Source organism: Coturnix japonica, chromosome 1, assembly GCF_001577835.2.
Source record: "Coturnix japonica isolate 7356 chromosome 1, Coturnix japonica 2.1, whole genome shotgun sequence".
Lineage (NCBI taxonomy): Eukaryota > Metazoa > Chordata > Aves > Galliformes > Phasianidae > Coturnix > Coturnix japonica.
The window spans coordinates 156,014,533-156,027,994 of record NC_029516.1 but is presented as its reverse complement, the minus strand read 5'-3'; the positions used below and the strand labels follow the sequence as shown (position 1 = coordinate 156,027,994).

Below are 13,462 nucleotides of genomic sequence, written 5' to 3'. Positions count from 1 at the left end.
AGGTGCTTGGCATAAAGGTCTATTCTCTTTAGCAGTAACTGAACGCTTTCAGCTTTCTCAGGAGTTATTATGAGCTAGAGGTATTTGGCATATCTGAAAGGTAATCTACTTAAGTAACATGAAGTTCACCATTGTCTGGAAATTTTGGCTCCTATTAAAAGCCTCACAATTTCCAAATCTGTGCATGAATCATTGGAGTCTTCTCTGGAACATTTGCTTTTGAGGCCCTCATTCATTCCCAGTTGAAGCTAGTGTGGTTTGCCATTACAGCCAAGCCACTTTAATGGCATATTTGCTGAAAGTGCTGTCCTACTGCTACTTCTGCTTTGCCAGCTGAGATGCTTATCTGATCCAAATGGTGAGGTGCTTCCGGCAGTTACATTAGCAGGAAGCAAACTTTAGGAGAAGTGCTGAAGTGGCTTAATGCAAGGTGAGCCAGTGAGAAGAGGACAGAGTTATAAGTGTTGAGAAAATAATTCTGGTTTTGATGGCAGCTGTCTACTTGATTGCAACTCTATCAGCTTCCTTCTCATATCATACCTTCAGTATTTTAATGTTTATTGTTTTGTGTTGTAATCAAAATTCTGATTGCAGGAAGTGAAATGTGTGAATATTTTAAGTATAGTACATGTTAATATTATCAAAATGCTTAGTTTAAAATAAAGGAAATATATTTTTGGTTTCAGCCCAAAGCAGCCAATGTTCTTGGAGCGGTTAACAAGCCTCTTTCGTCAGCAGGCAAGCAGTCTCAATCCAAATCTTCACGAATGGAAACTGTAAGCAATGCCAGCAGCAGTTCAAATCCAAGCTCTCCAGGAAGGATCAAAGGGAGGTTGGTAGACAACAAAGGAGCTTTTGATATTTCAAGTATTTGTAATGGAAACTTTGAATATTTCTATAATGCTTTTTAAGAGAGAAACAAAATTATATCATTTTGAAGTGAAGTTATAATGGCACGTTGCATAATGGGAACCACAAATCGAGCTTTCCAACAACATGAATAAATTTTCTCTTAAAAAAAAAGAAGAAATGAAGAAAGAGATATTCAAGAACAGTCACCTAAAAGAGAATCAAATCACATCTACAAGTATGAGGAAGGGAAAGAGGTTTTCATGCATATATGTGTAGATCTGCAGATCCTGGGAAGTTGGTAACCTGCTGTAATGTGTTTACATCTCACAGAAAGAGCGGACTGGTAGGCCAGTATGGTGGTCTAGCATAACTTCCTCCTCTATGAGTTTGTGCTGGACTTAGCAAATAAATGTTTCTGGGATTTAGATTCTGTGATAGTGGGAAGGACATACTGAAATACTAGAGAATTTGTTGCCTAGTTAGCTAGCTGTCCGTAAAATACACACATTTTATTTTGATTTTCTAGGTTACTGTCTTGGTATCTTTTATTTAACTGAAGGTCACATCATTAATTTGTTTCACTGAGAAATTTAGAGATTACATGGTTCCCTCTTTTAATCTTTTCACGTTTATTCAAGGCTGAGAGAAAGTTGTGTTTTGAGCAACAACTTCTCAGTTGATTCTTCTGTGAATATTTAATATATACTATTAATTCGAAAAGTGGGGCAGTGCTACACAACAAATACTTCACCACTCCTTGGCAATTACACGGACTTGTAAGAAGTAAGTCATACAAGTTCATACTCAGAAATGTATTATTGATTAAAGGCAGGTTAGAATCCATCTTCTTCAAATCCAGTGAAGTGAATCTGAGACTGCATCCAGTCTATTTTTAAAAAGTAAAACTGCTGCACCTGCAGCCTAACCTATTCTGTCATCTTTGTGGTTTTCCCAGCTCACTTAAGTAAAATCAATTAGCATTTCGAGTAGCGATCCCAAAGAAGAAAAGTCCACTAGAAGCGATGGTAATGATTCATTATGCATCGTATTTCCCATTCATTATGCCTGAATATATTCACGCAGGCTTGCATCCATTAAGGTGATGTATAAAAACTGTCAGAAGTTACTGCAGGTTTTCTACTTGTAGAAGAACGCCTTTCTCGACCAGGCAGGGCCCATTACAGGGGGCTGGTGTATCTAAATGCTGCTCATCTTTTTAATGCGTAGAATATTTATTTACCATTAAAACTCTGCACTGTTACTTCATAAACTAAAATCAGAATTGCTTTTTTGAGTTTCAGTGCAGATATTCCTCTTGTAGTTTGGCTTTTGTGTATTACCTTCTACTTGTGGGTCTCTGTTTTACAAATCATTGCCCACGTTTACATATGTAAAAACTGAACTAAAAGTGGAATTGCTTTTTTGTATATGCTGCTGTAAATAGTTAAAGAAAGTAGTTAAAGAAAGCTGAGGGATGAACTATCTCTGAAATTCAAATCTGCTGTTCTACAGCACAAACCTCTCCATAGGAAGAGTGCTTTAGTTGGTCTGTGGGGATCTTTGGTACGTAAAGGGTATGCAAATGTAAACATGCACAGATTTCTTGTATCTCAGTAAGGCTTTTCTGTTTCAAAAAGATCAGTTGTTTTTTTTTTTTAACTGAGGTGATCATATTAGCTTGTGATTGACCCCTCGCCCTGAGACTTAGATGTTCTTGTTTGTGGTATCACACGACAGCTGTAATAGCCTGAGTGAAAGCTTCTTTCTACTGGATTGTTCGTGGTTTAGGAACAGATTTCTTCTGAAGGTTGTTCTTATATATATATGTATATATTAAATGATTATCTGCTATATTGTAATAATGAGGTGAACAAATGTTTATTGATTCTAGGCTTGACAGTTCTGAAATGGACCACAGTGAAAATGAAGAATTCACACTGAGTTCACCATTACCAGGGAAGAAAACTGACAAAAGGGACGACTCTGATCTTGTAAGGGTGAGACTTTTGGTTGCATTACAGATGTTTCATTTTCAGTTACCAAGACCTTAAAATAACAATGAATTTGCTGATACTTAATATTAGAAAAATATCAGAAAATATTAGAAAAATATTAATATAAGAAAAATATTCCTGTTAAAAAAACATGAAACTGAGGTAATGTTTTCAACTGTTGGAGGATGTGCTTAGAGGTGAGAAATGGAATGAAAAGAAGTGTTCAGTTTGGCTGATGATGTTACCTTTGTGTCACACTGACAACTTGAGTAAGCTTCCAAGACTGCCTGTTAGGATTTGCGGGGCTTGAAAGGGGTAGACTGTGCTAGATCTAGGTTGGTGACAATTAGTCCACTAGGCCATTAGTCTGATGTTTGGAATTCATTGATGAAGTACTTGAAACATTGATGAAGTTGATAGCTTGCTTGGGCTTCTGTTTCCCAGTATAGTGTAGGTTTTTTTCTTAATGTATCTGATGGTGAGTGAAAATATGACTTTGTAAGAATTACTTGGACTAACTTCAGGATGTTCAACTGTACAGCAATTCTGGGGGAGCACATTAACCTGACTGAGATGTCAGATTGCCTTTTGAGGTTGTAAACATTCTTTTTGTCAATGGTTTATTTGCTTGCAGCTAGCAAAATGGTAATACGTCAGTGGTGCTGATGTATTACAATTCTTACCTTTTTTGGTGTTCTGCCATTACTGATGCACAGGCATTTTTTCCAGATAACTGCGTTGTTTTTCAAAAGCTATAGGGAATAGGAACTGCCTGGTCTGAGGCTATCTTGAATAGAAAGAGGGCATTCTGATTTGACACTGGATTTTAGAAATTCAAGTAGGAGTTACTGATAAGCCCTATGGATTCTGTTTTCTTGCATGTAGTTTGTACAGCAGTGAAGGTAGGGTTCTGAATGATAGGTATCACGAGTAGAAGCTGTAGCATGATTTTAAATGTCTGTGCATGCTGTGATCTCCCTTAGGCATTAGGGTGGAGTCAACTAACTGATAGTTATAGACCAATGCAGTCTCACCAGATTTAAAATAGTCTTAGTTCTCAACAAGCACATTGCTAAACTGTTTGGAGAGAGCATTACACTTCAATGAGTAGCAAAATGGTGTCATTGCTATGCTGATTTACAGTGTCAACATAATTCAGAAGACATTATTTGTATGTTTCTTTGAAAGAGATTTTAGTGAATGACCATTACTCAGTACCTTTGAGGCCAGTAAGCCTTATCCTTACCAATTCTTACTGATGGACCTGCATGTTTCTGTGAATAGCAATTCTCAAGACTCCTAATGAGAGCAGAGGAACTGATTTGGACTCCCACTAAGATTTAGGATTTTAGTATATTTACTGCAAGTATTAACAGGCTGAATATTCAGTCTCAAGCAACGTTTACATGTTATATCAGAATGCTGGAAAGAAAAAGAAGAAAATAATAGTTCTGTTAACAGTTTGAATAAAAAGAAATTCAAATATCATTAGTAAACAATGTTTTGTTCCTTAATAACTTTCGGCCATTAATCATAATTGTAGTAATTGAAGTTATACATGACAAATAACGAATTAGATCAAATCTATTAAAACTTGATGTTCTAGAATGTATTACAGATATGCTATATCTGATGTCACTGCTGCTTTTGGGTTTTGGACCCTCTGTTCTCCTGTTAGGTCAGTTTGTCACATTGATCTGAACTGCCTGGGACATAGAAAGTTACTGACTAGAAGCAAACAGGCGGCATAACAAAAAACAACACCACAACTCTTAAGCACAATGTTTCATAGTATAACCTTGAAATTTTATTCTTTACATTTGGCTTTCCTTTCAGCTTTACATTTTTCAGTCCAGTATTGCCATATATACATATACGTTCTCTATACTCCAAAGTCTAAATGGCATAATGTGTATTAATACATTTATGCTTATGTGGAACTTCATCTATTTTAATTACAGAAATACTTTAGCAGCTTAATTCAGGTAAGGGAAAGCAAGATAATAGTTGAAGAAAAAAACTAAACAATATTTTTAGACAGCTTGGTTTGGTATGTTGCATCAGCTGTAAATCTGAAGGGTCTGACAGCGGTGGTTGAGAGGCTGTAGGTTGAATTGATAACTGAGAAAAATCAATAGGGTTCAATATTTCAAGTACTCCTAAGGGCATTTATATCTCATTTTGAATATATAATAAAACTGCTTAAGGTAATAGATTGAGAATTCATTTTTTGTGTCTTTGGAGCTTGGGAGCAGACTGAAACAACCTCTTCTTTCAGGGGTGGGGGCTGATGATGCCAACTTTCCGAACCTGTTAGCTGCATACTGAAGTGTTTCTACACAGAAGAGCCACGAACTTTGTAGAAGTAGAGCTGCAGGGGTCAAGGAATAGTTTTTGTTCTGAAAGCTTATGATTCAGAATGGGTTCTACCTTTCTATTAATATTTTATTTTGCTGAGTAGAGCAAATGTTGAGTCTCAGTACAGCTGTGGTAGCAGTCTTTGGCAGCTAATCCTTGTGCTTTCTTCTCTGAATATGAATCCAGGTGCTTGCCATCTCCTATATCTGGTGATCTGCCATTGCCAGCATGGAATCCAGGCATAAGCACCCTCCAACTTACAGCAGAGTTCAAGCTTCAAATTGATCATTTCCATCCTATCTTTATATTCTCCTATTGACAAAACTGCAATCATGAATGTTCAAACCAATTGTGTTTGCCACACACGAGGAAACAAATGAGGAAGACCTTATACCCTTCTGTGATTTAATTGTTTATGTTTAAAATAATCTTTCTTTGTGGCAATTACTGTGTGTATATATTTATTTAAACTTATGCAAAGGTTGAGAGATCGATATTTTAGAGACTTTTGGTAGAATTTCACATAACTTGAAGACTCTTCGTCTCACTGTGTTAGAGTTCTTTAGCTTTTGTGCATGTAGCAGTTTAACACAGTAGTGCAGTTTTTTAATCTGAGATTTAATGTTACGTTTTCAGTCAGAGCTTGAGAAGCCTAGAGGAAGGAAGAAACCAGCTATCACAGACTCAGAAGAGAAGCTAAGCATAGATGACCTAAATAAACTGGGACAAGAGCAGAAGTTAAGAGGCAGTCAACGGGGAAGGAAGAGACCTGCAGTTGTTTCAGAGTCTGATGAAACACAATGGCAAGAGGAAAAAAGGCTAAAAGAAGATGTAATAGAAAGTGAGGATGAACAGAACAGTCCGCCAAAGAAAGGGAGAAGAGGACGCCCTCCCAAGCCAAATAATGGGGGAACACCAAAGGAAGAACCGGCAGCAAAGTCATCGAAAAGGAGCAAAAAAAAACAAACGTCAGCAGCAGCAGTAGAGGAGGAGGAAGAGGAAGAAGAAAGGCAAACTGAAAACATTGAACAAAAGCCGAAAGGCAGGCAAAACAGGTCGGCGAAAAGAACACAGCAGAGGTAAGTCTGTCTTCTTGTCAGCTGCATCTCCTTTGTTATTGTTTGACATCAGTTATAATTTGATACTTTGCAATTTGGGTCTTCCTCAAAACAGAGCAGAGCCATCTGAATCTAGTACAGTTGAATCAGCACAGTCTACGCCACAGAACAGACGAGGAAGGTCATCAAAAACACCACCATCACAGCAAAAAAAAGTGTAAGTGGTGAATATTTTCTGAATTTGTGTTAAGTAAAAATTAAACATATTCCTCTGTGCCCCCAAGCAATCATTGCTGAACATATCTCAGAGTTCTTGAACTTTCAGTTATGAAAATAAATCCCTGTTGTTACTTCTAAAAGGTTTTCCCCAGCTGCTTCTCCTAGAGCAAATGGCCCACGAGTAAATTTAATGTGCTCAGGTAGTGTGTGTGTAGCATTGCTCTTCTAGGAGAAAGGTCAGTACAACACATGAGGACCTTGAGGACAGGGCTTTAGAAAGACTGCAAAGAACAAAAAACATTACTGTTTGTTTTAGATAGGGAGGAAGAATCAAATTGTTACTGCTGTGAAATGGTATTGTGAAGAGTAAATATATTCTGATTCTTCTTAAATTAATTTTCATCGACTTTCTAATTTATGACCTCCTTATTATAAGGTAATGTATAACAAAATGTGTTTTTGGTCTATGGAGAACAGTTCTTGAAAATTCTAAGGTGTGTTGAGCTACAGAATAAACTCTGTGAGTGGTTTCATTATCTTGTGCTTGCTGTAAAAACTACTGGTATCTCTGCCTTTTCTTTAAATGGATGTGCCATATATGTGAAGCAGAGCTGTACAAGTGGACGGGAAAATAAAAACTGGAATGTGGAACAGATTTGCAGCACACCTTTCCAGAACATGGTAGCCAATTCCTTATGGTGCTACTTGCACACATCTTCATTCTGGCCTTTTTTATTATTCTGTTGCCAGTATTGTTTTTCTAGATTCTGGGCTTCTGTCGATCCTCCTCTGTCAGGATCCAGATTTGCCTGTCCTCATCAATCTGTTTTTTCTATACCTGAAATTCTTGCCTAAGCAACTTTGTATCCTCCAATGAAATTCCAATTTTTGCTCCTGTTCTGGCATTTTGCATTCACAGTATCCCAACTTCTCCAGTATTGTTTTCCTGCCTCTTTTCACCCATATGTGAGAAGCCAGCCTGTGAATAACTCTTCTGCTTCCTTTTTGATTGTGTTACTTCTGTCAGTCTTAGAAGGCCTCGGTTAAGCTATTGATTTTCAGAGGTTGCCATGTTGTTTGGTTGGTTCTGAAACTCCCACTGTGCTTTAATTATGTGTAATTCGGTGGTTTTATTCTGAACTGTGGTTCTTGTGACTGAAAATTCCTTTCAGTATGGTTTGAAGCTGTCGCAGGACAGTTGTTTTGGACCTGTATCACCCCAATGAGGACTGAAGTGTATTGGCTGTCTGGAAGGGAGTTTCTAGTTTAATTTCACCCAACAAGTCACCTAGTTTGGGTGCATCAAGACAACTTCACAAACCAAACCAAAGAGTTGCAAGAGAGATGAATCAGTAATTTAATTCCAAACTATGTGAATTACACAAAGCAAACTGTAATGTGGGTGCAGCCTTTAGTTTTAGATGCGTTTCCAGTCTTCATTTTCTTGTTTTTAAGGTAGGGAGAGCATGAAGGGGCCCAGTTCTCATTTACAGCATATGGTTAGGGTTTTTTGGGTGGGTTTTTCTTTTCTTTTTTTTTTGTTTTTTTTGGTTTTTTTTTGTTTTCTTTTCTGCTTGTGGTTCAGCTCTAATAACAAACAAACAGTTTAAGATATTGACTGATCTTGATTATCCTGATTAGGGTGATATTATTGCTGATTACCCCTAGCTCTTTAGTATGAGCTAGTTTGGAAGCTTTACATCCTCTGCAGTGTTATCTTCATAAATAGCAGTGTGTGGGTTCTTCTATGTCTGTAAAATAATATACATGCTGTTATTCAAATTCTGTGGTGTATAAATTAGAGAAGGCCCAGGTTGGAAGGGACCTCAAGGATCACAAGGCTCCAACCCCCCTGCCACAGGCAGGGCTACCACATTTAATACTAGACCAGGCTGCCCAGGGCCCCATCCAACCTGGCCTTGAATACCTCCAGGGACGGGGCATCCACAGCCTCTCTGAGCAACCTGTGCCAGCACCTCACCTCAGTTCTCAGTAAAGAACTTCCCCCTGACATCCAACCTGAATCTTCCCTGATTCAACTTAAAACCATTTCCTAGTTACTGTTGTATTCGCCTTCCTTGCCCTGTGTCTGGTACTGAAGAGCAATACCCGTAACTGTCCATAGATGAAAAAAATATGTTCACCAATCTATTCCTGGAATTTTATTCTGAAAGAAATTGGCTTCCAGTTGTTCAGATTCCTGTTAATACGTCTACTGTTCTTTGTACAGATGAACTAGAAAAGCACACAAGGTAGAAATATTACATAGATTGAAATTTTAATGCTGCTGTTCTTATCAAGAGGAATGTCAGTTCTCTTGCATAGCTGATGCATCTGCAGACCCATCTAGCATGAAACTGATCTTTGTTTTAATTCTGTTTTTAGCCGTGCAGGACGTTCCAAACAAGCAGCCAGTAAGGAGAATGAATCCAGTGAAGAGATGGATGTATTTCAGAGTAGCTCACCTGTCAGTGATGATGTTCCCCAGGAAGAAGTAATGGAAGAAGAGGAAGTTTCCACAATCAATGTAAGAAATGCCTTTTGTTTTGGGTGCTTTTTTTTGAGTCTTTGGCATTGCCTTTGTATTGACGTGTTTGGAGACGGACTTCTGTTCCCACAACCCGAACTTCCTTTAACATGGATGAGGAGGTGGTGGTCAGATGTCAGTGTTGTGTAGCAGCGCTGCAATGTTGTGTCGTAGAGCATCTGCATTTCTCAGACAGAAAATGTCAGTTTTTATCAAGAATTGTAAGTTAGTTTACTGTTCTGCGTAGCTTTTGTTATCTGTCTGATCTGCGTAGAGCTTCACGGGGATTTCCAGGTAACTCATACCTTTTCTTGTCAACTAGATTATAATAGTGAGTAATGTAACTAGCTTTTTTTTTTTTTTTTAATATTTGAAGAATTCAGGGTCGGTAACATGATTTTACTTGTGTTATTATTGATTGAGGCTTGCACCTGTGATAAAAGGAGTAATGAATGATACTGCATGCAGTTACTTACGTAGTATTGTGAGAGAAAGCATTTTCTAAATGTGTTTCCATTACGAACTATATTTAGTCTCGATTTTCTCTGAACTTAGTATCTCTGTACAAATATTTAAAACACTTTTTCCCCAAACAGGTGCGTCGCAGGACTTCCAAAAGGGAAAGGCGATGAGTGAGCCTGTAGTTGTCAGCCTTCCAGGTGAAAGCTTTGAAGAATGCTTTTAATATAAAGCTTGAGACTGAACAAAGCTGTTAGTGCACAAATGGGGTTGCTAAAAACAAAACAGACAAAACCTATTTTACTCTTACTGCCCCTGCATTTGCAGTCCCTAGGTCACAAGCTTTAGCCACACACACGTTGATATCATTAACTGTGGATCTTTGTGAAGTGTAATGTGCGCTGGCTTTGTAGACATATGAACTAAAGAAGAAAACTGTAAATAGTTTTTTTAATGTTTCTGACTTCTAAAGTGCTTGTATAGCTTTTATCCGCAGCTTTAAACTGACAGTGCCCCACTGTTTATTGGATCTATTGATTTAAAAATGATCTCAAGCAATATCTGTCAGTGTTCGTATTTGTACTCTTGTTGACATTTAACTGTGAAAAAGATCAGTTGAACAAATAGTGCTACTTTCTTTTGCCACTATTTGTTGAGAAGAAGAAATGCAATGATGTTTGTTTGCTTTGTGAATCCGACCTAGTGTTTACCTGTAGGCACCTACCTACCACCAGAGGTGCTACGTTACTTTCTTTTACAGTTGAACAATGTTGGGTAGAATTGACACAAGAGATGCAAATTGTGAAAGAAGTCGTTTGACTCATTTTACACCTCAGTATTGATGCCAGACTTTTCTGGACTTCTAGTGGCATTGAAAAATTCAAAAAAGATTTAAAATATTATAATTTTAAAAGTGTGTTATTAAATAATGTACTGAAATCCCACCCCTTTTATCTTCCCCTATCAGTTTTTATTAATCTACTGTATCAATAAAATTCTGTAACTGAGTTTTTAATAGTCTAGTATGTTAATGTGTATAGATATTTCCTTCTGAACATGATGTTCACAAAGAGCAAATTATTACTACATTATAATATGAAATCCGATATATAAACATTAGTGAAAATACAGTTCTTATTACAATGTAAAGTTAATCTCAAAGAAAATTTTATTGATGCAGTGTGTCTTTATAAAGCTGTTCTTGAGAGCCAAGTGTTTTGTATTTTATAGTGAAGTTGCATGTTTATGAAAAATGTGCTGAAAATGGGATGTAATGTTTTTTTGGAAACTCGTATCTAGCAGTAGTAGATGGTAGGTTGCCTCACGAGAGAGCCTTCTATTGACAGTTTATTGTACTTCCTTCTTTTCATTTGTGAGCCAAATTTTTTTGGTATGAAGAGCTGCGTTTTTGTTGAGTGACTGCAGTCAGGCTGTTGGCGATCGCAGTCAAGGTATTCAAGATTTGAATGAAGCTCCGTTTTGATTTTATGCTACGATAGAGAAATTGTATTTGTATTTTTAGGTATAAGCCGGGGAGAAAAAAAAACTGAAACAAAATTCTTAAGTCAGTATCCCGTATGCAGTTTTACAGTTTCCAAACTGTGTCTTTGAAAACCAAAACGTGTGGGTTGTTATACTCTGCTTTGCCAAGCACGTATTATAATTTCATGTGCTGTTCTCTCTCTGGTTCCCGACTGGGAACATGTGGAAAAAATCAATTTCTAACTTAAGAAAATTTATCCCATTGAATAATGGAGCATTTTCATATTATCCATCAAGAAATACATTATAGTCGCAAGGTGACCTGTACACATTTGTGGGATGAATAATAATACTGAAACGTGGATTTACCCATTTGTGAACTTAGAATGTCCACTAGTAAAAAAACCTTTAGACTTTTTTTCATTATGTACTTTTTGTTACTGATGGAAAAAGGTGTTTTCAAACTAGATTGTTCTGCCTTTGCTTAAGTTTCCTCTCCCCCTGCCCCAGTATTCAGCTTTTCAGCATTTATACCTATTGGGATGGGGGAAATGCTGCCTAAGAAGGCAGTTAGGTTTGGCTTGAATTGACTTCAAAGTGGTTGGCACAACTGAACTGGCTTACTTAGGATTCAGCAGTGCAAATGCAAGTTGTTTTGTTGTGGGGTTGTTTTTTTTTTTCCTTTACGGTATAAAATGATTGAGAGCTAGCTTTATATTTTCCTCTTTGACAGAATTGCACTGAAAACATTTATGGAAGATGTATCTTTGAGTCCATTTTATACAAAAATATGAAAAATTGATGTTGGAACTGCTGCAGACTCTTGAGGCTTTATGTGCATAAACATGGTTAGGTTAAACTTCATCAAATATTGATGCACATTACCGATCATAACATTTAATGTAAATTTAACTATAGTTTTGCAATTTAAATGTTGATTTCTTGGGTTATAATGTGTAATTCATTATTTCTTGAGAAATAGGCACAGCAAATATTTCATTCTTATATTCAAGCCTCTTTTAAGTTCATTCTCATCTCATAAAGAAAATGAATATTTTATGTACTAACATTTTGAGATCTGCGTACAGTAGCTACAGTAGAGTATAATTATATATAAAAGATAAATTGCTAACATTCAGTTAGCATGCTCTCCTACAATGATTATGTTAAGTTTATAAAATGTACTGTATTACATTAAAAGATCAAGTTGAACTCACTATAACAAGTTCCAGTATGAAATGTTTCTGGGATTGCTGAAGTGTCTTGCTGTACTTTGCAGCAAATTATGCCTGTCTGTGCTACGTTTCCTTTTCATGCTGCAGTGCATCAGGAAACTCTCAGTGATCTGTAGTTCATATGTAAAAAGCAAACGATGACTATAATCTTGATACTCGTGTTTAAGAAGAATTTGCTATGATTTCAGAAGCATGGGATTTTTTATTTTTTTTTTTACTTTTTACCACCTCAGATTGTGAATATTTAGCACTAGCTAATCCACTAATAGGAAGGAAATATATGGAATTGCTTGAAAGCTGTAGTGTAAATACACCTCTTCCACCTAGGATACTGTAGATTCCTACATGAGTTATATTTGACTCTGCCAATTGACTTTATTTTCTGGCAAAACTGATCCCTTTTTCAAATATTTTCATGTTTGCTGTTTTGACATTTCAATCTATGTGAACAAAATCAGAATTTACAAACAAGCATTCATATTAAAGACACTTCCACTGAATATGCATATGTTCAATTTGTGACTAACGTGCGGAAATTTAGACTTGAAGATTAAATAATACTTTCTGACATAGCATTTGTCATTTGATGTTCTCAAGAAAACCCATTTCACATACAGATGTGAGCGCATTTGTATTGCTATTATATTTCTTATGTATAGGTTTTGTCGCATCATCAGAGTCTACTTTTATGATCACATATGGTATGCCTTGCATCCTGCCAGTTTAAATCCCTGTGTTTGTGGGGTTATTTTATCCTGTGCAGAAATAAGTACATGTATATGTTTGAATGTTCTAATGCTTCTGTATACAGGACATGTGATGGTAAGGGAAGCATATATGTATCTTTAAACACGGGTACCCCAGGTGTACAAGTTGGAGTTTATATATGGAATTTTTTAAGAAGCATCTGTTTAATGCTATATATATGTATTTTGTAGAGACTGATACATCTCTACCTCATCAAGGTAGGTACAGTATGTATTATCTAAAGAAATTTTAAAAGAAAAACAATTGGATGTATTTCATGCTTACAAGCCAGCGTGTCCACAAGCAGGTGAAGACAAGTGCGTGATGGCCATCGTGCTATAGACTGATGGCTCTTTGCTTTTACAGTTATGGGGACCAAAGTCATAGCAGTTTACCTAACCACGATCTTTTGTCCAGACCTCCAGCAGGAGGAGCAGAAGAACCTGAATGCACTCTTGTTTCCTGTTATGCTTATGGGCACTCCAGTCTTTGCATCTTTGTTGGATGCTGCCTTCTCCAGAAGATGCTTTC

At 36.8% G+C, this 13,462-nt stretch overlaps 1 protein-coding gene across 1 annotated transcript in view; it reads left to right on the top strand.

Annotated features, from left to right (window-relative positions):
- PDS5B (PDS5 cohesin associated factor B) overlaps positions 1–12,752 on the top strand; it is a 100,812-nt gene extending 88,060 nt beyond the window's left edge. Inside the window, 6 exon segments of the mRNA XM_015852030.2 lie at positions 687–832; positions 2,744–2,849; positions 5,841–6,283; positions 6,378–6,479; positions 8,867–9,008; positions 9,605–12,752. Of these exon segments, the coding sequence (XP_015707516.1) occupies positions 687–832; positions 2,744–2,849; positions 5,841–6,283; positions 6,378–6,479; positions 8,867–9,008; positions 9,605–9,640 (975 nt within the window). The 3' untranslated portion in view covers positions 9,641–12,752.
- Positions 12,753–13,462: the final 710 nt, after the last annotated feature.